Source organism: Podospora pseudopauciseta, chromosome 1, assembly GCF_035222475.1.
Source record: "Podospora pseudopauciseta strain CBS 411.78 chromosome 1, whole genome shotgun sequence".
NCBI lineage: Eukaryota > Fungi > Ascomycota > Sordariomycetes > Sordariales > Podosporaceae > Podospora > Podospora pseudopauciseta.
This window is the reverse complement of record NC_085892.1, coordinates 7906741-7931560: the sequence shown is the minus strand read 5'-3', so window position 1 is coordinate 7931560 and position 24820 is coordinate 7906741. Positions and strand designations below refer to the sequence as shown.

The 24820-nt window shown below is 51.0% G+C and overlaps 9 protein-coding genes across 9 annotated transcripts; 3 read left to right on the top strand and 6 right to left on the bottom strand.

The window, feature by feature from the left end:
- Positions 1 to 64: 64 nt before the first annotated feature.
- Positions 65 to 1233, bottom strand: QC763_121740 (uncharacterized protein; the record flags this gene model as incomplete). Its single annotated transcript, XM_062908744.1, has 2 exons — positions 951 to 1233; positions 65 to 865 (listed from the first exon to the last, which is right to left on the bottom strand). Exons 1-2 carry the CDS (start codon positions 1122 to 1124, stop codon positions 65 to 67), a joined length of 975 nt encoding a protein of 324 aa, XP_062771879.1. The 5' UTR covers positions 1125 to 1233.
- A 416-nt stretch (positions 1234 to 1649) lies between these two features.
- On the top strand, positions 1650 to 2213 carry QC763_121730 (uncharacterized protein; the record flags this gene model as incomplete). Its single annotated transcript, XM_062908743.1, has 1 exon — positions 1650 to 2213. The coding sequence occupies one exon, from the start codon at positions 1650 to 1652 to the stop codon at positions 2211 to 2213; it is 564 nt and encodes a 187-aa protein (XP_062771878.1).
- A 1157-nt stretch (positions 2214 to 3370) lies between these two features.
- On the bottom strand, positions 3371 to 4057 carry QC763_121727 (uncharacterized protein; the record flags this gene model as incomplete). Its single annotated transcript, XM_062908742.1, is given in 2 exon segments — positions 3371 to 3425; positions 3435 to 4057. Coding segments are annotated over 2 exon segments (678 nt in total).
- A 726-nt stretch (positions 4058 to 4783) lies between these two features.
- Positions 4784 to 5762, top strand: QC763_0025500 (uncharacterized protein; the record flags this gene model as incomplete). Its single annotated transcript, XM_062905445.1, has 3 exons — positions 4784 to 5350; positions 5418 to 5606; positions 5661 to 5762. The coding sequence occupies 3 exons, from the start codon at positions 4784 to 4786 to the stop codon at positions 5760 to 5762; spliced, it is 858 nt and encodes a 285-aa protein (XP_062771876.1).
- Positions 5763 to 6270: 508 nt separating this feature from the next.
- On the bottom strand, positions 6271 to 7705 carry QC763_121720 (uncharacterized protein; the record flags this gene model as incomplete). Its single annotated transcript, XM_062908741.1, has 3 exons — positions 6271 to 6909; positions 6969 to 7334; positions 7400 to 7705. 3 exons carry the CDS (start codon positions 7703 to 7705, stop codon positions 6271 to 6273), a joined length of 1311 nt encoding a protein of 436 aa, XP_062771875.1.
- A 3142-nt stretch (positions 7706 to 10847) lies between these two features.
- On the bottom strand, positions 10848 to 12018 carry QC763_121700 (uncharacterized protein; the record flags this gene model as incomplete). The annotated part of the gene is made up of 3 exons (XM_062908740.1): positions 10848 to 11143; positions 11204 to 11865; positions 11924 to 12018. The coding sequence occupies 3 exons, from the start codon at positions 12016 to 12018 to the stop codon at positions 10848 to 10850; spliced, it is 1053 nt and encodes a 350-aa protein (XP_062771874.1).
- Positions 12019 to 14515: 2497 nt separating this feature from the next.
- QC763_121695 (uncharacterized protein) lies at positions 14516 to 15940 on the bottom strand (the record flags this gene model as incomplete). The annotated part of the gene is made up of 1 exon (XM_062908739.1): positions 14516 to 15940. The coding sequence occupies one exon, from the start codon at positions 15938 to 15940 to the stop codon at positions 14516 to 14518; it is 1425 nt and encodes a 474-aa protein (XP_062771873.1).
- A 748-nt stretch (positions 15941 to 16688) lies between these two features.
- Positions 16689 to 18559, top strand: QC763_121690 (uncharacterized protein). The gene is made up of 3 exons (XM_062908738.1): positions 16689 to 18013; positions 18065 to 18285; positions 18337 to 18559. Exons 1-3 carry the CDS (start codon positions 16882 to 16884, stop codon positions 18481 to 18483), a joined length of 1500 nt encoding a protein of 499 aa, XP_062771872.1. The 5' UTR covers positions 16689 to 16881; the 3' UTR covers positions 18484 to 18559.
- Positions 18560 to 22880: 4321 nt separating this feature from the next.
- On the bottom strand, positions 22881 to 23889 carry QC763_0025450 (uncharacterized protein; the record flags this gene model as incomplete). Its single annotated transcript, XM_062905444.1, has 4 exons — positions 22881 to 23182; positions 23266 to 23589; positions 23652 to 23796; positions 23864 to 23889. 4 exons carry the CDS (start codon positions 23887 to 23889, stop codon positions 23171 to 23173), a joined length of 507 nt encoding a protein of 168 aa, XP_062771871.1. The 3' UTR covers positions 22881 to 23170.
- Between the last annotated feature and the right edge of the window lie 931 nt (positions 23890 to 24820).

The following is a 24820-nucleotide window of genomic DNA, read 5'->3' as shown; positions in this document are numbered from 1 at the left end:
GACCAAAGTCGGCCAGCAGTTCTTCAGCAGATGGACCACTGTCCTTGATAGCCTGATACACCTCTTAATCGGTTCCAAAAGTAGCCACATACCAGATATTCTTCCACGTCTTGATTGCCTCCTTGGCTTCGCTCGAGTGACTTTGAACATCTTTTGCAATCATGTAAAACGAAGACCTTTTCGCGTGGCCACACTTTGGCTTGTACACACGAACGTCAGAGAACCTGGACATTGTTTGCAACAAGCAGGCGATCCTCCACATCTCGATCTTGTGTAACAATGCGATGAATGTTCCCCCTGGACGCAAATGCTCCAAGGCCAACACAAAAGAACCGTTTTGCAGCCTGATTGACTCCCGCTTCTCTCGGTAGCTTGCTCTCTCTTGGGTGCGGAGGACGTGCCCGTCACAGATTGCGATATCGTATTGCTCGTCGATGGTGAACTGGCGAGGCATGAACTTGTTGTGATCGGGGTGCGAAGCGGGAATCTCTTCAATCTTCACGCCGAAATCTTCTGCTAGCATTGTGACGTCACAGTAGTTGATGTCGAGGGCATCGTTATTCTCGTGAGGCAACAAAACCTTGTAACCGCCCTGCGAGAAGGGAAGGGTACAAGCTCGTACTCGAAGGTCGGGGTCGTTTAGGGCCATGGCAGCGGCAAGAAAGCCACCTGGTGCGGCACAGACATCCAGAATCGCACCAGGCTTGGTAACTGTAGTGAAGCAACCATCTGTGGCATTGTGAAGCTCGGCGGCGATTCTCTGCATGAGGCCAAAGTGAAACTTAGAGGACTGTTGGTCGTCGATGTTGTCGGCATTGGAGCGTTGGGCCTGGAAGAATCTGTCCCCGGCTGGGTTCTCCCAACCCTTTATGAACAGTGTAAGTCAATCATGTCTTGAGGTAGATAGAGTTGTATATATAGATGGAGAGAAATATAGAAAAATGACATACCTGCTGGCGAAGACGATCAAGCCTTCGGAACTCTGGGACTCTCTCTCGTAGGTACGGGACAATGACGCTCTTGTAGTCCGGGGCAGTGTCCCCTATGGTGGTTGAAAGGACGTGTGTTTCTCCAGGATTAGCTGCGGTCAAGGCGCCATGTTCCCAGTTTGCTCCTCTGTCCATTTCGTCTGAAGTTACAACAAAAGGCGGTGTGAAGAGTTGGGTTGTTGTTCAAACAAAGAAGTTGGCGGTCTTCCTTGGAAAAAACAACCCCCCAGCGCCTTTAACAATCATGGCCATGGCATAGTATTTGCTGTGGCCTACCGTGAGGCGGACTTGTGTGACAAGATGGACTGGCTGATGTCCTTCCTTGCGTCACATTCCAAGCACCTGGGTTCGGCAAATGAAGCGTCTTGGTTGGCCAGAGACCACAGAGCAAGCTGCTTCACCAATGATGGTGCGCTAAGCAGGTTGGCAACAAACAGAGGTCGAGCAATAGCTATGGGCAAGTGCAGTGAAGGAATGCATCGAGCCCTACAGTGAAATTTGTTGTCTCATTGGGTGAATCGAATTTTGCAAACGCAGGGCAAGGTGTGCTCTGCCACCAGCCGTTTGCTCATTGATGGCAGCATCTGCCTAGGTACCTATCGAAGTACTTCTGAAAGACTCGATGTCATTGATATTGTTCATATATTAAGTCTAACAGAAATGGAGGAGACGCCATCAGATTTCTTTCTTCTGTTTTCATCTCCACTGATCACTGGATGCAACGTCTCTACCAGTCCATACACCTCCCGTTCCGACTCGACCATGAGCTCCAACCACCCCGAGCAGACATTCCCCCACCTTCACAATGCTGTCATTGGCAACTTAAACAACATTCTCGAGCCAAGACCTTACTTCAAACGAGGGAGCCGTGAAATCCTCAGCAATTTTACCAAAAAATACTCCACCTTTGTGATGGCCAACTTCACCTGTGGAAATTCTCAATGTTCCAAGGCTGGCTGGAGGAGCGGAAAGGTCACCATTCTGATCCGGGGCTACGAAAACAACGGATATCATGCCACTATTTTCAACCAGCGATGCGAACGATGCAAGAAATTTGGCAGTTTGGAGTTGGATGAGTCTGCCTACATTGACCGAGTCTGTTATCGACTGAAAAAATGGGCAGGGATCAGCTTGGAAATGCGAAGCTCAAGGGGCCGAAAAGGAACGCCGCCTCACAAGAAACACCTATGTGAAGGGTGCAGAAAAGGGTTTTGTGAAGGCTGATTGTGTGTGGATGACGGCATGATGTGAAGCCTGCAAATATACGGTACATGTGCTTGGATGTCGATGGGATGGCAAGGGTCTTGGAGAAGACAAAAGTCCCGTTGATTTTCGGAAGTCATTTGTATTTCACATTTGCATATACTTCAGTGTTTCATTGCTGTCAGTCGAAGCTTGGGTCAAAACAATTGCCCGGTGCCAACATGAAGGCATCCTGTCAATTCTTGGTCAGTTCACGCGAAACTTCTGGGCATGCCCGACAGGGATCATACTGGATATCATCATGTTCGAGAGACTGTTCAACATTGAATTTTTCTCTTTTCTTCCCTTCTACACCGTCCGATATTTTACCAAGCTTGACCAGTCAAACAAACCCCATAAGTCCATTGTTACCGAGCTTGAAAGCCGGCCACGGTGTTGCTTACGTGGGCTACCGCCTTTTAAATGTTCTTTAGCTACATCGCCGTCTGATCACGTCGGAACCTTTGTTTGTCATGTGCAATGGGGACTGCAGGTCACGGCAGTTTCGATTGTAGAATTGTCATTCCGACATTTGATGGCCACATGTCTGAGAATCTGGTAGGTTGACAGGGACGTATAAAGAGCCTGCTTGAGCTCACCGAGACTCTTTCTCCCCACATCTCTCACGACATCGTCAAACCTATTCAGAATCTTGGACCCAGTCTGCATTGTTTGTTAGGAGCTCGCTTCCACGACTTCTGGTAGGTCGCTTTCATGAACGTCATGTTGGAAAAAAGCCGTACTAATTCTCGCTTTCAGCCTCCCCTGACCTTCAACGGACCAAAACCTAGGTGGAGAGCTTGACAGACTTATCGAAGCATCTGTACCAGCTCAGACCCGATCCCCGATGTCGCCATATCTTCATCGCTACTCGGAACTCACTCGTCCCTTTGAACTGCTCGTTCAAGATGGCCAAATTGCTGTTCATGCCATCCAATTTTAATTCAATTTGGGCCAGGAATCTACCAACACAGTACCGTAGGTAGGTAGGTATATTGATCCTAGCAGCATTAGGTAATGAAGGCATCTCCTACCAAAGAGCATGTTACGGGGTTCTTGTGGCAGAACAATTAGTTAAGTAGGTAAATACTAGATAGCTACCAGGTACCCTACCATAACCGCCCTGCCCACAAATCGCTCTACTCCTCAACCTTGACCACCCCCACCTCAACAACCCACTCAACCCCATCCCCCCTAACCTACCCACCATAATCCTGCATATACCTCCCCTTCCCCGTCCTCTCCTCAACCAAAACCTCCCCCTTTTCCACGCCAGCCCACCACATCCCCTCCAAACTCTCCCTATCTAACCCAACCTCATACTCTACCCCCGGCTCCAACCCATCCACCCCCGTAGGCTGCACCGACCTCCTCACCTTCCTCTCCCTCCCCTCATCATCCACCTCCCACCCTTTCTCCGCCACAGCCTTGGGTACAGGCCGCACCTTATTCACACCACCACCTCTCCCAAAAGGGGTTGACAACTCAACCGGTGTGTCGGGGTACAGAGTCAGGTAGAATGCCTCGTCTGCATCGCCCCTGATGCGCGTGATCGCGGGGCGGTTGACGCGGAGGGAGCAGGTTTCGACTTTTTGGCGGGAGGGGAGGGCGTGGATTGTGATTGTGCGGTTGGTGAGGGCGGAGGGGAGGGATAAGGGGTGGTTGAAGGTGAAGAGGGTGATGGGGTGAGGGGCGGTGGAGGTTATGGTGAAGGTTAGGAGGGGGGTTAGGGAGCAGGTGGTGAAGGAGTGGGTTGGGGGCGTGAGGGTGATTTTAATGTGGACTTTTGGGGGAGGGGAGGGGGGAGTGGTGGTTGGGGAAGACATGGTTGGTGATGCTTTGTTGTTGATGGACTGGAAGATGGACATTTGTTGGTTGAAAGGTTGGTGAGCTAAAGTTCGTTCGGTCAATTCCTTTGAGATGTCTGCGGTGAGTTGGAAAGGAAGGATATTGCGAAATCGGCAAGGAAATAGGTTCCCATAAAGTCTCCGTTGGCTTCAAAAGAAAAGGCTGACGGCGAGAATCAAATAATAGGGTCATCGGCAGAGCGTAAAGGAAGGCGTAAAAGAGAAAAACGGTTTGCGTTGCACAGTTTTATGCACCAGCTAAGCAGACCCCGCATTTTGTGTGATCGAATACCAGCTTTCATCCCAGCATTCTCACCGAGCCAAATCCCAAAGCTTCAGGAAGCCTCTTCCATGACGTCGTCCCAGCTTCCTCCTGGATCCATTCTTTCAATACGGGGTAGAAAAGCAATGAACATCCTGTCTTGAGACGCGGCGCAGTTAGAGAGGACTATGGTCTTCAACCACAAGCTGACATCCGCCCGGGCCGAAGCCTGGTTCAGCCTGTCATACAGAACCAGGCAAGATGACTTTGTGTATGATCAACAGCCTTGTAGAGGTCTAACATAACTGCACTTTGTTGATGCTTGCAGTAATGAGATCAATGTATGTAAACCATTGTCCGATTACTTCAACAGAGCACAATGAATAGACACAAACACCTCACTCCTTTCTTCTCACATCTCTCTTCAGCATTAAACGAAAGAAATGCATCCCCTCCGAGCCCTCCTGCTCACCTCGAGTCTGGCTCTCGCCCACCCCAGCGTCCTACCAATCACCCCCAAACAAGGCCTCAAAGTCATCTCCAAACGAGCAGAGCCCGACACCGGCGAGGACTTCCCCGAAGACGAAACCCCCCTCCCCAACCGTCTCAACAAAGTCGAAACCGCCTTCCGCGACGCCATCGAGCTCACCTCCGTCGTCCTCTCCGTCATTGAAACCGACAAGACCATCTATCAGCACTACTTCTCCCCAGATGATCGCGAAGAAATCACCCGCATCTTCCGCGACTTGAACAACAACGGCGAGGGCCATGAAATGCTAGGAAATTTCCTCGTGCAGACTACTGATCTTGACAATGCTTGTGGCGACCGTGGACTGGCATACTCGGGTGACTATAATACTGATCGCCCTTTCATCGTGATCTGTCCTCGGGCGTTTAACAAGAAGGCGATTAATGACTTGGAAGGGAAAGACCGTGGAGATGAGGACGCGAGGGCCTTTTATGCGGGTTGTGCGGAGGATGGGGGGGATATTGGGGATCACGTCAGCTTTGTGAGTGATGCTGAAGAGCCTGCCTTTGATGGTAATGACTGTTGCTAACGTGTGTGGATGGTGAAAGCACTTCAACACTCTTGGCATGACGCTCTTGCATGAGTACCTGCACTATGACCTGATCATCGGGGCTTCCTTTGGGTCTATTGTTGACGACCCTGATGGACAGCCAGGTTATGGGCCTGTTGCTATTTATGATCGGTTGCCTAAGGAGTTGGCGAGGGTGAATGCTGATAGCTATGCTTATTACGCAGCGGTAAGTCATGCAAAGAGGAATTGTGAACAGGATCGGTACTGACATTGTTGATAGGAGGTGTACTGGTCTTTGATCTGCCAGAAGGAGTTCCAGGCCCCGCGTGAGGGTTTTGATGATGCCGACCCTGATTGCGGTGACCAAGCCTGCGAGACTTGATTGCCAACTCAAGTCGGGTACCTACCTACCTACCCCTGGAAGCTTTCAAGCGATAACTCATAGTGCACTACTGTGAGACTTCTGAATTGCTTCATGTATGATACAAATGCGTTTTTGATCTTTTGACCAAGAAACTGCCCAAGTGATCAGTTTAATTTAAGCTGAAATATATTTCTGAACAAAAGTCCAAGCTTTTTTTCTCACCACCTTAGGTAACCTGTAAGATTTGCAAGAAATATTCACTCGGTAAAGCTACCTATTCAGAAGACGAATTTACCGTTAACCCTGATACAGTCTTGACGGGTGGCTTGAAGGGCAATAGCCACAACTTCAGATCTCCACATGGCGTCAGTCCCCTTTCCCAAGCGTTGGGCGACTTCAAGCATTCGGCGACTTCAAGCATTCGGTGAAACTTTGAGTCATGAATTCTGAACTATTACAGTGGGTAAGGTATTTATGTTAGATCCAGCGAAAAGAATATATGCAGGTTTGTACCTGCTTGTCGCATCTACTGCTCCGGTTTGCTTGCACCACTCCGACCAGGCGAAGACGGCAACTCTACGGCCTCTGGTGAATCGAGTCGAGGAGGCGAACTGAGAGGTGGCGGGGAGTCCAACGGAGGTGGAGAGCCCAGGCGTGGGGGGGGGGGCTTCTGCGGTGGTGTTTCTCCCGAGTTGTCCGCTCCAATCCTCCTGCGCTTGCCGCTGGATGATGCCTGCGACAGCTCGTCTTCTGAGGCCTCCAAGTCCCTAGAACACTTCGTTACAACCGGCAATCCCCTCTCGTCATATGTCAGTTTGACTTTCACCGGTTTCTCCGGCTTGTAGCTGGTGATTGCATCGAAAGCGCCCTGCAGCTCTGGGTGATCTCCTATTGACCGTACGTCCCTCCACTCTTTGGGTTTTGTTTGAGGGAACTTGCGTTCCCAGGGGTCTCTGTAAATGTTGTGCAGAGCAATCGCATCCCAGGCGTCGTGGCGATGGAGATTTTCTCTGGTGGCGAGAATGGGAAGAGATATGGGTGGTTCTTGTGTGCTAATATCAGCGGACATGAGGAAGTCAACTAAGCCCTCGAACTGAGAGTCAAGGAGCTTCCAAATACGAGAGGGTGCTTTGACTCTTCCGGAATGAAGGTATATATCGTTGCACTAGAAAGATGGTTAGTTCTGAGGCATAGTTAGGAACTGCCACCTCAAGCTGGGCCTACCTCGTATGCGGATTCGCCTCTGTCAAACAGAACGACACCACCAAATATGCGATCCTCTGCCCAGTATCCAGCTACATCAGCAAGGCCGTGGGTGTAGCGGTCGTAATCAAGATAATTTATATGGTAAAAGAACGTCGGGTGGGGTTCAATGTCTTTTTCCCAGCGCGGTTTGAGGCCATCGTGCTCTATCCACCGAGGCGGAAGGACCCAGGACACAGTGGCGTCGATGTCCTCCTGACTGTGCAGCTTGGGATGATGTGCAAATAGAGCCACCGCTATGTTGTGGATGGAAACGGCAGTCAGTTCCACCAGTCGCATCTTGAATTCTCGAGACCCGATTTCTGAGCTTTGATATGCTTGCATGATCTGTCCGGGATGTTGGTCTCAATCACCATACAAGTCTCAAATTTCAATCGTGACAAAGTACATACCTTGGAAGAAAAGGAAAGAACAGCCGGTTCGAATCCGTCGCGCAATTGCTTTGCCTGCTGCAGAGCGCCATCGCAAAGGGTCTCGTGTTCCAGTAATGGATGGCCTTTCCCGACAAGACACCCGCGGCTCTCGAAAACCGAGATCATCAATGGAAGGCCATCAATAAGCTGTGCTATGCTCAGCTCTGCCAGCTCTGTTGAAAGAATGTTTCGAATCGCTTTGACGAGTGCGTGGTAGTGTTCAGGATCAAGGACTTCGATGGAGACCTCGGAAGGCCTCTTCCTCAACAACGTTTCTTCATCCATTGCTGACGATGACCGGCGAGGTAGTGGTTATGGTTTTGACCTGATATTGTTGTTCGATAATTGATGAAGGTGGGAAGCTTTTCATGTGTGTATGGAATCCTTCCAAACAGGAGGTAAAAGCAAAGAAGTCAAAAAGAACAAAAAGTGAAGTGCGGGGCAGGCATAGCCTCACAAGACATTGTTCATGATTGATCCCCATGCAACCCTAACCACAAGCCAGCGGCTGACCAAGTTGTGCCGCAACTTTGAAATATCGAGACATCGCTTCATTGGCATGACAACCGCCGGGCGCGCGGCAAGACGCAGATTGCAACCAGTGTTGTTTCGAGTAACACCAGCATGACAGCCGCTTCGTGCGTCATTGACAGTATGCGTTGGGATCACACGGTGAAAGCTGTGGTGAGATATTGATATCCTCCAATTGTAACGACTGGTGTATCGAGAGTTCCCGGTCTGCTTTCCTCAGATAGAGGTGATTAATGCTGAACATGCCGGGTTGCTGGTTCTTCTAGCGCCTTCTGACCGCGTCGTCCTCCATCGATGACTTTAAACTTGAACAGGCGCTTCGACCGGCCGGCCTTGTGAGAGCCGACTCTTCTTGTCATAGTTTGCCATGTCAACGGCGAAGCATTGGATGTTGCGGGTAGGGCATATCGTATATCTTCAACGTGAATTGGACATCTATAAGAAGGTGAGACTCACCTTCAACTAGCTAGACAAATACCTAGCTATACGCATCACTCAAGCATATCTTCGTTACTGGTAACGAAAATACCCCTCCGCCCACAAACCCTCATTCAAATCAAGCCCTGGATATTTTTCACAGAGCAACGGCATCCTTCAGGCTGAGACTTTCGTTAACATCGCAAGCAAACGACCTGATTACCATCAACAGACGAGCGTTCCCACCTTGAAACAACGACGCTTCCACACCCAGCACCACAGACTAAAAGACAAGAATGTCTCGACCTGTCGGCGCTGCTCCCCGTGCGTCCTGGTGGGGACAAGTCCGGGACCTTGAAAACTTCCAAGTCTTTTTGATGCCAACACCTGAGGCCCTGAAGGAGAAGAGTCTCACGAAATTCCGCGCTCTCGGACCGGAAAACTCCCTGTTCCGCTGTGCAGCCTCTGTTGCCGGCCTGGCCCTTGATAGCTTGAGCATCCCCAAAGCATCCGCGTGCTCAAAACAATCGCCAACCACGTCATCAGCGCTAGCCCACACATTCTCGAGTTACGCAACATGAAGGAAGCCGATGTCGAGGCCACGGTCATGAAATATCTGCAAACCATCCGTCGGAGCTTCCCTAACCTCGTCATCTCGGACGACTGTGGCATGGCCAACAAGAACGGCCGGACCACCAAGCAGAACTGCGCGAGTGCCTTTGACCCCAAACGGGCGTGCATCATCGAGATCAATGAGACCCTGATGACCAGGATGGGCAACGCATACAAATACATTGTTGCAGACCGCGATGTAGAAAAGCACACAGCCCACTTCCGCACGCTCCATCTCCGACCCAGCATCACCATGGCTCACGAGTTGGTCCACGTCTTCACCCTCTTCCTCAAGCGCGCAGAAGACGAGCACACCCCTCCACACACCACCTACGCAGGCAAGGGGGATAAGGAGACCGGCGAGGCGGGACGCTTCTGGGAAGGACACTTTCTCGGCGGGTGGGTCGATATGAGGCTTGATCGGGAAGGGCAGGAAACCATTGCGCTGCGTTCAGATGAAAACTCCAAGCGGTGGAGGATCAAGTCTGGAACTCGAGACAGTCTTTTGGACCGGGACTTTGGCTGCTGGTTCAAGAGGGGCATGACAGGACTCACTGATCTCGACCACGTCGTTCCGGCGGTCGAGCCTGGACTTGAGGAGTGGAAGTGGCAGCAGAACTACCAGAATCAGTTCCCTGCAGGGGCAGATGTTAAAGCAGATGACCCCGAAGCAGCCGCGAGAGTTGATGGCGACCCAGGTGATTTGGCTCACACGTCGGAATTCTGAGACGGCGGCGGGCAGGTTCCCGAGCTACACTTTGTCTGGCCAGGACATTCGTGATTTCGCTCTTAAGCCAAAGACCAGGATTCGTGAGATAAAGGCTCGTGGGAAGTAATAGTTCTTCAGTATTCCGGTATACCGTATCAAGCAGGCTTGGTGTGCGTGGATACTTAGGGAGGGAAGAATAGTGATAGACAACGGACAGATCATGATACTAACAGTCATTACAGATACCTTAGTTAATAATCTCTAGATTTTTATCTTAGCTCTAGTCAACTAAAAAGACGAATTCATTGGGACTTTACATCGTGCGAGCGAAGTAGTCAGGTCCTAACGTTGTGTAATAGAGTGAATGAAGACTAGCAACAGCTGTTTTGATGAATGAATGTTTCTGTAAGTCCGGTGGATTACGAGTCGCACAAATAGTCTAGATACCAACGATTGTGACTTGTATTGCATACCGCGGAACTGTCTATCTACATCAGCCAGTTCCTCCGTATACATAGACCTTAATCCTCCAGGTACCTCCGTACCTGGCTCACCTCTGCCAAGTGGTGAGCGCCCCACCGTCCTGCAGCCCCGCCGTTTTATTTTAATTGATTAGCTACCACGACATGCTGCAGTCTCCACTTTGCCTTGCTATATGGTTGGTCTGTGACACATGGACCTCGGCCCTGATGAAGCTACTCTCAGGACGCACAGATCACTACTCCAGAACCTTCAATCCCCGCGCACTAGCCAACACGCTCAGCCATATCAGAGGCTCATGTTGTCAAACCTTCCCTTTCTCGTTTCCTTTTCTTCTTCAAGTTCAGTGAACTCGTAGAGTGGCATAGCTAGTTGCAAAACACTACCTTGAGACCGTTAGATATACTTCATTATCATTCCGCTGAGAGCCTAAAAATACAAGCTCGATGTACCGAAGTACCTCTATATTCTACAGCCCGTTTTATTTTCGATTTCTATTTTATGTCGGCGCTTATATGCTTCAGCTTTATTGGAAGACTGAGGGGTGTGAATGTAGAAGATAGGGAGAGAAATCTTCCTCAGTTTTAGCAGTATGTCTTCCGAAATTAGCATTGGATTTCCCTAGAAATGACAGTCTGAATGTACAGTTCTAGCAACGTCTCCTACTGGCGACGTTTCTCATAGCAGGGTGTAAAGAGAGTCGTATGTGTAGCACATGCTGCCGCCCGTCCCACAAGCATCGATCTTCATGACGTCCCCAACGGTGGTATCAACTCCGCTGACACCCACTGACAACGGATGAGCCAAGGTAACGTTGGGGGAGGTGGGGTCCATGATGATAGACGGCCCCGAGATATCACTCAGTCTTGCCGGCAGGTTCAAGCTCTGCCACGACCACCACAGTCTGTCCAGATTTGCGTGATGCAGGTGGAAAATTGGATCAGCTGGCGAGGTGTACAAGTCACCCATTTGACCTGGAGGTTTTGTTAGTACAATGAACGACAAGAGCACCATGTAAGAGAGAGAGTACTAACCAAACGTTCCACCAACGCCGAAATGCCCACCACCGTGCACACCTGAAGCATCAAAGCTGGGGGACCCTTCTACAACGGCGTTGAACCACCCAAAGTCGGGCTGGCTCAGTGTGAGCTGTGTCTGGTTCATCCCCAGGTACATCGACGCAAACGAAGGAGCAAGATCTCTCTTCAAGCACTGCGGGTTATACACTAGAGAGCTCTCAGGGCCCAAGTGGACCAGGTCGTTGATCCCCGCAAAGGGACCATCCACCACACAGCCTCCTCCGGTGCGTCCTGGGACAGGTGGCATCCATGAGGTGGGGTCACTAGGAACCCATGGGCCGTTGCCCCCGAACCCTGTCACGGGGTCGAAGATGGGCGAGGCGGTGATGTCGGCTGCGTCGAGGGTCCAGTCCCAGTATGGTTGGGCGCCGGTGTAGCCGCACTCGTTGCGGAGCATCTTCTCGTATGTGGCTGTGAAGAGTCTGTGCCAGGCGAGGAAGTGGCCGACGTAGTGGACCTGCATGGTTTGCTGGATGTGGGTGTAGACTAGGTTATCGTAGCGGCTGATGACACCGTGACCGGTTGGGGGTGAACCTTCTGGGGTGAGGGCTGGTTTGGCGAGTATGCATTTGACGGCATTGATGTACTCTGCCTTCTCGGAAGTGGTGAGAGTACGCCTTTGGGAATGTTAGTGAGAACAAAAAGAAAAGAGAAACATTTTTGGGTGAGAGTTACCATTCCTTGCGGACGATGGGCGTGGGAGGAGTGGGTGTGCATGCGGCCAAAGCAGCAGAGGCACAAATGATGAGGCTCTTGATGCCGCCAACCATCTTGAATGAGTATCAGAGCAGAGGATGCTGATGAAGACGAAGAATGATGGGAAAGAAAGCCTCGAAAGGTGACGTTTGTGAACCTATTTATCTCTTGATATCTCCTATCACCTCCGGATACCTCTGAAGAGTTCTCCCGTCCCAAGACCCTGCCTGACAGGCTTATTGATCCTGCCGCCACTTCAATGTCACCCATTTATGTAATGTTCTTCTCAATATTTCTGTCAACGCCTTACGCTGCGGTACAAGCAACCCACAGCATTGGCTCGGTTTGCCCAATGATACACGCCACCGATGCAGTACCAGACGTAAAGCTGCCAGTTGATTGGACAGCCCAGAGCTGTTTCGAGTTTTCTTGGAGAATACGGCAGCCTACACTAACGGCTGCGGATAGTCGTTTTGGCAAGCGAACGGCTCGCTACTGCAGCGTTCCTCAAATACGCATCCAAGATGCATGGGAGTGTGGTGGAGTGTGATGTCTTGGGTGCGGGATTGTAAGAGAGACTACAGGGGTCGGGATTTATGTGGGCTCTGACATCCCTACTAGCCTTCCATGCAAGTTTCCAACAGAAGAGTTTTGAGCATTACCCTATCTCGGTTAGGTCGACGGACATCGGTGCTAACTACTACCCCGATGTGCCTGCTTTGTGGCAACTGGGACAAAAAACAGATGTATCTGTGGATAAGCGATGTAAATTACTGGGATAACAGGCATGTATTAGCTGTAAAAAACAGTACACGGTGAGGGAAGATCCTATGAAAACCCCAACGCCCGTACAGATGGGGCTGGTTGACGGAACCGCCTTTTGTTTATCCTGGGACTAAGGTATGTGGCTTAGTCATCCAGGGGTTGGGAGGAAAGCGCTTCCGCTTTCTTCGTTACCATGATCGTGGATTATGAAACTTATTGTGACGCTCAGCGCTCTCTTCTACCAAAATCTCAATCTCTGGATTATTCTAGTTCCAAAATCCTACTGGTCTTAGCCAATCACCACTGGCTGCCCGCCGCCGCTGCCCAGCCTCTGTTGTCCTGACACCAAAGCTTATTCATGTACAAGCACCCAAGCATCAACATTGTTCTTTTGTATGGTTGACATTTGCCCTTCATCCACTACCACAGGTCCAGAATATGGTGGAAAGGTGGTGGTTTATGTTGGATTCGGCAGTTTGAAACGCGCAATGCTCTCGTACTGTGCACAAGCATGATGTCGGCATCAAGAAAACAGACACACAACAGATATACCAGGATTGCTTACAAGAGCCCTCGTCTCCTTGATCCTTGCCTGCACAGCGAAAGGAGATGCTTTGTTCGATTCTCAAAGCTGGCGATGATGAGCCGCACTCGCGACAAGAACCCGTCGATGGCTGGCTTGGCCGTTATCATGAGCTCCTCATCGAGGTCCTGACCTGTCTCTAGACCCTCATATCTCTGGCGCACGCTGTTCAAAGTGTCAACGTTGAGCTCCAAGTCCTGATCGAGCCTTTGAAGTCGTTGGAGAAGTGGAGTTAATCCATGGTCGATAACACCAAGCACGTCCTGGTTCTTGAAGCTTCCAAAGAAGTATCTGGCAGCCCGATCTTCATATTCTTGGCCATTGAGATCTATTCGGTCAATCACAAGGGAATATGGACTCGGGCGGCCGCTGAGTCTGGCGAGATCCCTGCTACCCTAGCACCCAGAGCTCTTCGGCATGCCCAGATCGTAAGGCTGGGAAGTGATGACATCAAGGACCTGAAGCGTGCCGTGGAGACGTCTCTCGATCTCATTAGCCAAGCCTCTCCAGTTCCAGGCGGACCAATTAAATATATGAGATGCGTGCCCAACGTGCCCTCAAAGCATCTTTCAACATTCTCAGTACTAGCGAGCTTGGCGAAAGGCTCTGAATCAGCTTGGCAGATACACTCTCGTAAGATTTTGTTGCTTTCCAGGGTTATCCACGTCGCAGTCCCACGTTTGATGTCGAAGGAGTGATAGGTGACCACTTGTCGTCTGGCCCAACTATCGGTTCGACCGACCTGTAAACGGTCTATATCTTGTCCAATACCCCTAAAGATGAAAGAGTGGCATATGACGTTGCCAGACTGATTCAAAAAGGAGTTTGGCTGTGGGGAAATGCCGAGTGTAGGTGCGAATTGGGATAGAGATAAATCTGTATGTTGACAGCCATATCCGTAATAGAAATTGTAGACAAAAGCGAGAAAGGAAGGGTTAACTTGGTGAAAGGTCAAGATACCTAGATCGAGATAGCACACAAAGTCTTGGAATTTCATGTGAAAATCTCTTGTGGCGACAATGTGCTGTTGGCGAGGATTCTTTGGACAAGGAATGGCAGCATACATTCTCTATGATAACTCCAATGAAAATCAGAGAGTAGGCCCAGAAACCTCCCACACACACTCTAGCAAAACAGAACAAACACTCTAAGCTTGATGAGGCTCTCACTATCATATAACACTTCCCACTTTAACCACAGGCGAGGGGAAAAGCTTACACCGTCTAGAACGCCACCCCGCGGACCAAAAACGCGGCCGCCACGCCAAACACAAGATACCCCACCGTTCCCCTACCCAACAACCCATCACCCGCCCCCGAAGTCTGCGCCATCTCTGCCCCAAAAGGCTGGGCCAATCCCAGGTTCACCTCCGCAGCCTTCGCCTCTTCTCTCTTGACGGTCTTGGTCGGCGTCACAATTATCGGGGTAGTGCCGCGACGTGAAAGATGACTAGCCATCAGGCCCTTCGTGGTCAGCAAGTGGACAGGGTCAAGGCAGCTCTGAACCGCCATCCAGTACTGGAAATACTCGACCGGGATCTCGTCCAAGGTGGCAGCTTCGTCGATAAGTTCATCGATCAGCTCGTCAATCATCTCGGCCTTGGGGTCGTCCTTGTCGAGGGCAGAGGTCTCCTTCTCGAGTTCTTCCAGCTTCTCCTCGAGGGTGTCGCCGTGGGATGACTTGCTATCGGAGGAGTCCCCGTCAACAATGTCCTCGATGGTTTCTGCGAGGATGTCTTCATCTTCGTCCTCTTTGTCAGAAGAGTCACCGAGGATCTCCTCGATAGTATCAGTTGATTCTTCCTTGGGTTCGGAGTCGTTATCGTCACTGGCCTCCGCCAGGGCCTCCACCACGTCGCTAATGGACTTGTCTTCGTCGTTTTTGGCAGCCTCCTCGACAACCTCCTTCAGGGCGTCGGCAGTCTCAGCATCAGACTTGGACTCTCCCTCTTTCATCTGATCCAACACCTCCTCGACAACCTCGTCAACGGTGATCTCCCGCTTGCTGAGCTTCCAGGGACGCCAGCTCGTCCAACTGCCGCCTGAGCTTCCAGAGCTAGACTGCCCATTCCTGTCCGGCAGGTCAATGCCCGTCTGATCCTCGACGAATGCCGTTCCCTCTTCAACGGCAAAGTCTTTGCCAGCATCCACAAGCTGACCGCCAAAGCCACCACCGTTGCTCTTCCCTCCACCACTCCTCGACTTTGCCCGTGCTTCGATCACGCTCCGCTTTTTATTCCTCCTCGCAAAGTTGATGCCAGAACCGGATCGTGGCCTATCAGGTAGCTTGATACCAGTTTTGCCCTCGAGATAGCTTGAGCCAACGTCCCACGCGGCGTCGGTAGCCTGGTCTTTAAGGCCATAGCTGCTCGATTCGTCCTCAAGGCTTCCTTTGTCTTCGACGCTGGGTTCGACTTCGACGCCTGGCTCTTCATCACCCCTAAAAGGGTTGGCGAACCGGGTTGGCGAGCGAGGTTCGACACGCTTGTTTCCCTGTTGGTGGGCGGTGTCACGCTTCGTATTTTCCGGTGTTGAAACAGGAACAGACCTCCTGTTGACTGCATGACGGCGGTTATCAGTCGCGGGGTTAGCAGCAGAAACCGTGGCGGCGAGGCCTAGGGCAGCGACGAGAGCGGTTGTGTGCTTCATCTTGATTATACTCAGTTGTGTGTCGACTTGCCAGAAGTCAAATGTGAAAGAGTGTCGTTTGAGAATGAGCTTTCCAGAAGCCCGGGAGAGAGAACAGAAGAGCAAAAGACTTGCCTGCAAGCCTGTGAGTAGAAAGCGGATGTTCGTAAGATCGATGAGCGGATGCTGAAGAGAGAAAGGAGCATCAAGGGACGAGGGCACATGTCCTTTAAATCGACTGGACTATGCACTCTCACCCGACCCTTAGCCATGAAACCTCGACGTTAGTCTGAACAGCCTTTGAGGGCATCCGGATAGACCCAGACAACCTCGAAAGACGGGTCGGCCATGGCAACCAAGATAGACCTGAGTATCGGCGGGACTGTCCGGTCGATCTGGAGATTCTGCGAGCAAGGTGTTTGGTAACCCACGTAAGGCTAGGTAGGCTAAAACCAGGCCGCTCAAAGGCCCTCCAGACCAGTAGACCTAGAAAGCACAAGAACTGGAAGCTGTCGAACCTAAGATTTCAAATCGTCGCGGTAAATCTGAGCAACGCGTAACTGCTTGCTCAGAGTTGTATCACCAAGGCAAGGTACCTAGCAACGGTGTCACGGTCCATAAACGGCCGCGGGGACCCTCCCGGAGGGATCGGAACTGGGCCGCGACAGTATCCTCCGAGGGTCGGATGATGGATCGAATTTTCGGAGCAACATTGCGTACGGGCCATGTTTCGGACGGGAATGTCCACCACCATCAATTTGACGTACTCAAAATAAGACAGTGTGGTCATCAGCTGTCTCGTGACCTTGCCTGCCGGAACCTAAAATCAACAACCAATCAGCGCCAAGACCCCTCCCTAAACATCAACATCACCGCGCGACGAGCTGAATCCCCAACCTCACCAAATATCTCGATGAAAACGGCCTGAGGATCATCGGCCATACCCAATTGACGTCCTCATCATGGCAGCTCCCCAAACAAACGGCATCAACCCAGCCGAAGCCACCAACAATGAAACCGCCCCCCTCATCCCCCACCACAGCCACAATCACAACCACCACCACCGCACCCCAACTCTCTTCCCCATCCCTCATGAAGGTGAATCCGGCCGCACAGGCTTCCACCCTTCCCACTTCTTCCTCGTCCTCTGGCGCAGCTCGTCCCCCATCTCCAGCTTCGTCAACCTCCTCTTCCCCTTCGTCATCGCCGCCTTCATCTCCCGCATCTTCTTCTCCCACTCCCACCCACTATGGACCTTCGCCCTAAGCTACATAGGCATGATCCCCTCTGCCAATCTCCTCGGTTTTGCCGGACAAGAGCTCGCGAGAAAGATGCCCAAGGTTGCCGGGATTCTAATCGAGACAACATTCGGCTCGATCGTGGAGATTATCCTGTTTGTGGTCTTGATCATCAACCATGACGAGAAAGAGGAAGGGGGGAACATGGTCCCTATCATCCAGGCGGCGATCTTGGGGAGTATCCTCACCAACCTGCTCTTGTGCTTGGGAGTCTGCTTTTTCGTCGGCGGGATAAGGCATGTCAGCCAGAGGTTCCACGCGATTGTGTCAGAGGTTGGAAGCGGGTTGTTGCTTGTGGCCGCGTTTGGGCTTTTGATCCCTAGCGCGTTTTACTCTGCGCTCAAGTCGGAGGCGAAGACGGTGGAGGTGGTAATTGGGGAGGGGGTGAAAGTTGTTGTGCCTTTGGGGCATAGTGATGATTTCACATTGGGGAAGTTGGAAGATGATGTCCTTAAAATCAGCAGGGCGACGTCTGTTGCGTTGATTCTGAGCTTTTTCATGTACATCTGGTACTGCGCAAGCAGTCAGCACAGCATCTTTGACGAGGTGATCGAGGCGGATGAGCACAGGGATGCCGATCGGGAGGCAGATATGGAGAAGCCGAAGTTTACTGCTACCGAGGCGGTGATAGCTTTGCTTCTGTCGTTGGCGTGTGTCACGGCTTTGCTGATATTCCTGGTCGATGAGATTGAACATGTGGTGCATAGCGGTGTGCCGGATCAGTTCTTGGGTTTGATCTTGTTGCCGTTGGTTGAAAAAGCAGCGGAGCATTTGACTGCAATCGACGAGGCTTGGGGTAAGTGTAGTGACATGCGTCCGTGGTGTTCAGTGCTGATAATAATGACAGATGGTGTGATCAATGTTGCGCTGTATCACTGCCTGGGACCCTCCATCCAGACAGCGCTCTTCAATGGCCCACTAGTGGTCATCGTTGGCTGGACTTTGGGCAAGCCCATGGATCTCAACTTTGAGATATTCATGATCGGGTTGCTTGTCTTGTCGATCCTAGTAATAAGCAACTTCCTGCGAGATGGGGAGTCCAACTGGCTCGAGGGTGCTCTTCTTGTGGTGAGTGGCTGTTGCTAGCATGAATTTCAGCGAGTCTAACATGCATATCAGATCGTTTATGCCATCACAGCAATTGCCTGCTGGTACTATCCCAATCCCGACGTAGCATCATCCAACAGTCTACAACAACTAAAACTAATCAACGGAACTGTCGCAAATGCGATCGGGGGGTTGAGGCAAGCATTTACCGGAGTGTAAGAAGAGTGCGAGGACAAGATTGGATAGACGCAACACCCACTTGCGCAAAGCTGAATTACGACTTGGGCGTTATATCTATCGTGTACATCTGACCCCTCTAACTCTACATGTTCTTCCTGAGCGAGGGAAATGTATTACCGATTTGGGTGGGGTATATACTGATCACCCCCTTTTTATCACCTTAATTTCGGAAATATCCAAATTAACCACCTAATTGTGACGAACCCCTGTACAGAACCTCTGAAAGGGATACTGGTTGAAGGCTACTTCTGACAATTGGTTCGGTGCAGCTAAATAGTGCACAACAAGATGTCTCAATGTAAACACAAGATACCGTGAATACAATTGTGAATTGCATACTACAGAACTATCTACAAGCTATCTAGTTCCTCCGTATATATAGACCTAATGCCAAGCCTGGATCATTCTGTCTCTCCTCGGATCATGACCGACTCTTAAGGATCATGAGTGATTCCTGGGAATCGCTCATAGTTCCTTCATGTCCCGGATAATCCACCTCTTATTGGTCCATCCTCCTTTCTCTTGATTGGCTGCCGTGTCTCCTCTCTCCTATTGGTTATTCTTTTCGGGTGTCCACATCATATTCGTGACAGTTTTGTTCCCGCTTGTGTCTCTTGGTGGCACTGTCGGCGTAGCAACGGGAGGCGCGGCGGGGTGGATTAATGTGGCTAGCAGCGGGGTGTTCGTGGGGTGGCTGTGATGTGGCCGGTCACCGGACGCGGTGGGATTTGCTGGCAGCGGCGCAATGTTGTTTGTCGAGTCAATGCAATGCTTACGCATTAAAGTGGAAAAGTCCTCGATCGGGTGCTTGTGATTAACTGGAGGATCGGTGGAACTACTGCAGGTTTGAATTGATTGAGGAGCGGGAACAACTTGGTCTGGCGGAACAGTTAACGGCCTGGCTGCGCTGCGATATAGGCCCGAGGACTCGGTGCCATCCAGCTGGGATGTGAGAGTTTGGCCAGTAGCGGATTGTAGTATGGTAACAGCAGTGGTTAGCGCCAACCCTCCGGTTCTTAAACGCTTCCTTGATGTCTCTGTGGGCGTCGGCGGGGCATTCGTGGGGTTATTATCGGAAGGTTGACTTGACCGATCACCGGGCGCGGTGCGAGTCGCCGGCAGCAGTCTTGATAGCGTGGGAGTCGTCGTCGGATTCGCTGTGGAAGAGGGTCCTGAGGTTCCGGTTGTTAATCAGGTGGAAGTAAGATAAATTATAACTTAAAGGCTTACCCTTAATCGTTTGCTTGCAGGCGCACTGAAGGCGCACCGTTGTGCTGCATAAAGAGCAAGTCATTGTCCATGGCGAAACAGTAGTCTGCGATTGGGATTGCGGAATCGTCACTACAGAGTCGCCCAGGGCGGCAACACTATGGAGCCTCGAATCGTTTACCCACTTCGACGACGTCCCATTAGGCTGGTTCGAGGAATTAATAGAGACGGCTAAGCCGATATATTAGCACGACCCAGGGCCAATATATTATGCCAGCTTACTGTGTAAAGGTCTTGTGTCCACCTCTTGTTGAGACGCAGCCCCTCCTTGTAGCAGCGAACTAATTGTAATAGGTTGGGTAGAATTGGAACTGGGCAGTGCTTGAACCAAGGGCGGTCGGACCTTATCAACAGCAACTAGGCTATTGTTAGTTTATACAACTTAACAAACTGTGGAGGCTTACATTTCCGGAATGTTAAGTATGCTGGGTCACTTATCGCAGTCCCCAGACAGGCTTGCCAGAGCTTTGGGCTGTTGTGCCAACATAGCGGCTCGATATGCTTCGGAGCAGTTAAGCAAAATGCCTCCAGAGTCGATGTAGCGTTGTCGGCGATATCCTTCGATTTAAGGAGGACCCCGACGGCAGGGAGTATTTCATGCTCTAGCTGTTGGAAGCAACGTCTCTTTGTGGTATCTCCGAGGACACCCGGAATAAATACCATTTCAAGGAATTTGTAGACCCGACTGAAATCTTTTTTCGAAAGCGACACATTGTTTGGATAACGCGCAAGTGCATCCGCAAGGATTTTCGCAGCTTTCTCGTCTGGGTTCATGGCACTGAAAAAAAACGAGCTCTCAAGTAAAGATTTTTTGGCGGTGACGCTCTTGCACAGACTTTCGATAGGTTCTTTAGCAAGATTTAAGGGAGGAGTTCTTGAACAGGATTTCTGCGGAGCTCCTCAACAGGGATCTTCACGGTGGGGACAGTAGTCTCTTGAGCAAGGATTTTAATGGTGAAGATGTGTGTGCCTAATGCCGCTGGTTGGATGTGGCTGCATCATTATTGTAAACTTATAGCCTTGCAGAACCACAAGATTGCTCTGCCAAGATATCATGCAAAATGTGATATGCATATCGCGCTGCACAATACCTTCGGATATTCGGCGCCTGGTTATTTTCGGTACCGACGTATCAGAAAACCAACGCTTTCATTAATTAGTCAGAGGATGCGAGGGAGGCTTTTGTTCGAACATACACGACGCTATGAACCGGGAAATAAGGGGCTGGGGGTGATGGGCTTCGGGTAGCTGCTCGCATTCAATGGTAAGCTTGGGATCGAATTGAACCAATGTGTTCTGCGGCCACCTGGCCGGTGGCTGGTATACGGGCCTTTGAGGTGTCTTCCGTTGAGATGTCCAGCGGCGCTTCGGGACGATATGGCTTGGCAGCACACCTTGGCGGATGTTGATCAGCTTAACGAGCTAAGCGCCAGCCGGACCCACTTAGTACCCCACCTTTCCCTAAATTCAGGGCTCTAGCTCCAGCCCTCCGGAGTTACCGCTTAGTGAAGGAGGGGCTGTCATGGACAGGGGCTCCCGGTCTCAACCCATAACACACGACTTATACGCAGCCAGCAGCCAAGTTCAGAGTGTCTTGCTTTCAAGATTAGTTCTTGCAGGGAGGCTTATCGACGATTGGGTCTTGAATCTAATATCGCCCGGTACTTTTACGTACACAGCTTACGGTTGTGGCGGCACACCTAGCGAACAAGCAACCTCCAACCTAGAATCTGATAAGGGACGGGAGTAAAGTGAGTGCACCACCTAACACTGCCATGAGGCCACTTCTGGGGATCCATTATCGGCGACTAGGGGAGGTACAACTAGGTGACGGGGCTGGAGCGAGGGATTTGCGGGAGGCCGGAAACCGAGCTCGATTATCCCGGACAGCTCAGTTTGTCGTGAATGTATAAATGTGACGGTCCCCTATCCAGAACCTCTGAAAGGGATAACAGTGGAAGGTCACTTTTCTCGGTGCAGCCAAAAGGTCCACAACAATAGACTTGTCTCAATGTAATCACAATCCTCGTTCTCCTCATCAGTAGTACCATCAGCAGCTTTCTTCTTCTTTATCCACTTCTTCTTGGTGTTATTGAGAACATTCTTAAGAGTGTGAAATATACAGATCTGTTATTGGGCATCTGGAGAAACGGCGCTTAATGCATTCTTAGCCTCGTCACATTTATCCACGATAATGACGCCGGGCTAAGGGATTTCAAGCTCTTGAAGTAGCTGCTTCATGGAATCGAAGAAGAAAGTTTCCTCTCTTATATTGTTCATGAGGCCAAAGAACATCTCGCCCAACAGCAGTATAGCCACCGGCCTTCTTGCGTCTGAGACCCGCCCTGTAGTTATAGACGTCATTGCGGGTAACAAGCGATTCCGGCACCTGCTCCTCTATCATGAGCGTCGCCTCGCTGGCGTTGATGGCGGTTTGCTCGAAAGTACTCTTGATGATCTGTGCCTCTTCCTTGAACATTTTACGGTGGATGAGCTGTAGGATGGGCAGTTGGAAGGCGGGTTACCGGCGAAATGCATGACGCGGTCATATCGTCCTCCAGTCCCACAGCTAAAGGTATTTGTGTTGGGGGGAGTGGTCACAGTATCCCCATCCCCACAGTCTCCCAATCCTGCCCCACTCTGGCTCATTTATATTTTGCACCACCCAACACACGACACACGACACACGACACACGAATATTTCCGATTTTGGCCTCGAATGCATTTGTCTGCTCCGATTACCCCGCATCAAAGACAAGGGGGGAAGGCATGGGAAAATAACTCTTCATCATTTTCAACACCCTCTCCTATCACCACGAAATTCGACTTTAGCGTTTACTGCCGATTGTGTGAACGACTTTAGCGTTAACTGCCGATTGTGTGAATCAGAAGGTCAGAGCCTGCAGTATTCCAGGTTGTCACACCCATGCGAAGCGTTTTGTCAGATCTTGCTGGGCGCCGTCGGTCCCGGATCATGTGTATGCAGGTCGGCCGCGTTGAACGAGATAGTTGATACTCCCTTGGAGGTGGGGTAGATTTATCGAACCCGCCCGCTGCGCTATCAATAACCCTTAGATACACAGCTCGGTGTAAATTTAAACAAACTCCGACGATCAGCCCCAATAAAGTCAGATAACTGAGAAAGGCTGCCTGAAGCTATTGATGCCGAGGCCATGCTCAGGCAGAATGAATCGAGCGCCAGCTGTCATGACTAAGCGCTTCCAAAGCTTCAATCTCTCTCGATCCCTCCCTCCAGCGTATCGGGCCTGGTGCGAGAGGGGGTTTCCGGCTGGTTTTTGACCGGGGGGGTTCTAAAAGTGGAGCTCGAGAACAGGGACTTTGACGGTGCAGGGTAGACATGGATGAGACGGGGGCGATGCGCCTTCGCATGTGCATTTCAAGCGGCCTCCTTGTTGAGATGATCAGCACTTCACCTGATACACAGAAACAACGAGCGGCCGCTCCAGATGCAGCCGGTGTGATTGAGCCTACAGAGATGCAAAGTGATCGATCATTTGGGCGCCTCGCCAGTGTGAAGTGGCGCTCGTAGGCCTGGGCATTGTAGCACACGAAATCCACCTTGGTAGGGCCAAAGTTCGGACGCTTGGCCTTGGATCTGGTACGCCGAACAGCAAATCCGGCGGTCCTTGCCCATTTTTGCAGCTCGGCTTCGGCTTCATCGATTATATCGTAATGAGCGGTTTGGAGGTGCAGTCCCCCCTTGCGACATTGAGGTCTGTTCCTCTTCGCTTCTGAGGTCTTGTGGACCGTGACATTGACGCCAGTAACTGCTGTTGGGCACCGGAAGGGCCAGTCCTGGGTCGAAGCCAGTACCTTGCTCGGAGAAACGGGCGGCTGCGGACGGCTGCGGGATGTACAGGGGCAACAAAGGCAACAGAGGCAACAAAGGCAAGAAAAGCAACAAAGGTAACAAAGGAGTAATGAGACGCCGGGGAAAGACTCTCAGCTGGTGGTTTTGTGTGCAGAGACTCTCCGCGGGCGCCCTCAGAGATGACGTGAGGCCTATCTGTCTGCCCATGGGTCAGAACGTGAATCTAATATGGGAGACTCAGCGTGGGAGCCTTCCGACTGATTGTCCTGAAGTTCTGGTCCCATAGTCAAGAGGGGGAGATACCGTGATAGGCCTCTTCTCTTCTGTTTCGGAAAAATATAATACCGTCCGGTAAATCGCTAACTAAGCGCGATGGGAGGAAAAGAAGGAAGGAAGTGTCACACGGCAAAAGCCAACCACCCACAACCACCACCAACAACACTTTCGATACCACCGCAAGGAGGGATAACTGCACGTTGTGAACCAGTGAAATGGTGAGAAAACACACAAACCAACCACAACACCACAAATATACCCTCAACAGGGTGTACGAATGAACACACCTGCGTGACAGTGGCTCGCTCGCAGGCCGCACTCCACGTAGGACAAAGAAAAGACTCTATGGGCTCGCAGACCACATAATAAGCACCTGATCAGCCTGATCAGAGGGCCAGAATTGCCTGCACGCGTGCAAGGCACAAAAATATGAAGAAACAAAAGTCGATGTCCTGTCTAAAACAGAATGTCCGAAGCAGACCGCTTATATACATGACCCCTGAACCCCCGAATCCTCCGAGAGCCCCACTTCCTTACTCAAACCCTCAGGCCTATAGCCGCACCCCAAACCACCAGTCGTCAAAGTGAGGCAGACAATCAGAAGGCATGGCGGTTATTAAAGGAAGCCCACTGGCCCTATATAATATTGGAGGACTTAGCAGCGGCCTGAGGCCAACAAGGGCACGGGCCAAGCAAGGAAGGATAAAATACGCGTTCAGGATTACCAAGACTGTATTTCTTCTTTATCTTTCAATATCACGCTCTTCGAGGCCATTAAAAATTATTAGCCTAAGTTAAACTATAAGTTCCAAGCCCTAATATTACAGCCCTTGTCACAGGAAGGGAGGAAGCAGAGAGCAAGAGCAAGATAGAGAGCGGAATATACATCTAAATCTCCCTCGCTATTTAAAGCTCGGTTAGTAATTGCAATTAAATAGA

Coding starts and splice junctions, on each gene's coding strand:
- QC763_121690 (XM_062908738.1), top strand. CDS start 16,882: ATGGCAGCTCCCCAAACAAACGGCATCAACCCAGCCGAAGCCACCAAC. Junction 18,014..18,064: donor TGCAATCGACGAGGCTTGGG/GTAAGTGTAGTG, acceptor TAATAATGACAG/ATGGTGTGATCAATGTTGCG. Junction 18,286..18,336: donor TCGAGGGTGCTCTTCTTGTG/GTGAGTGGCTGT, acceptor CATGCATATCAG/ATCGTTTATGCCATCACAGC.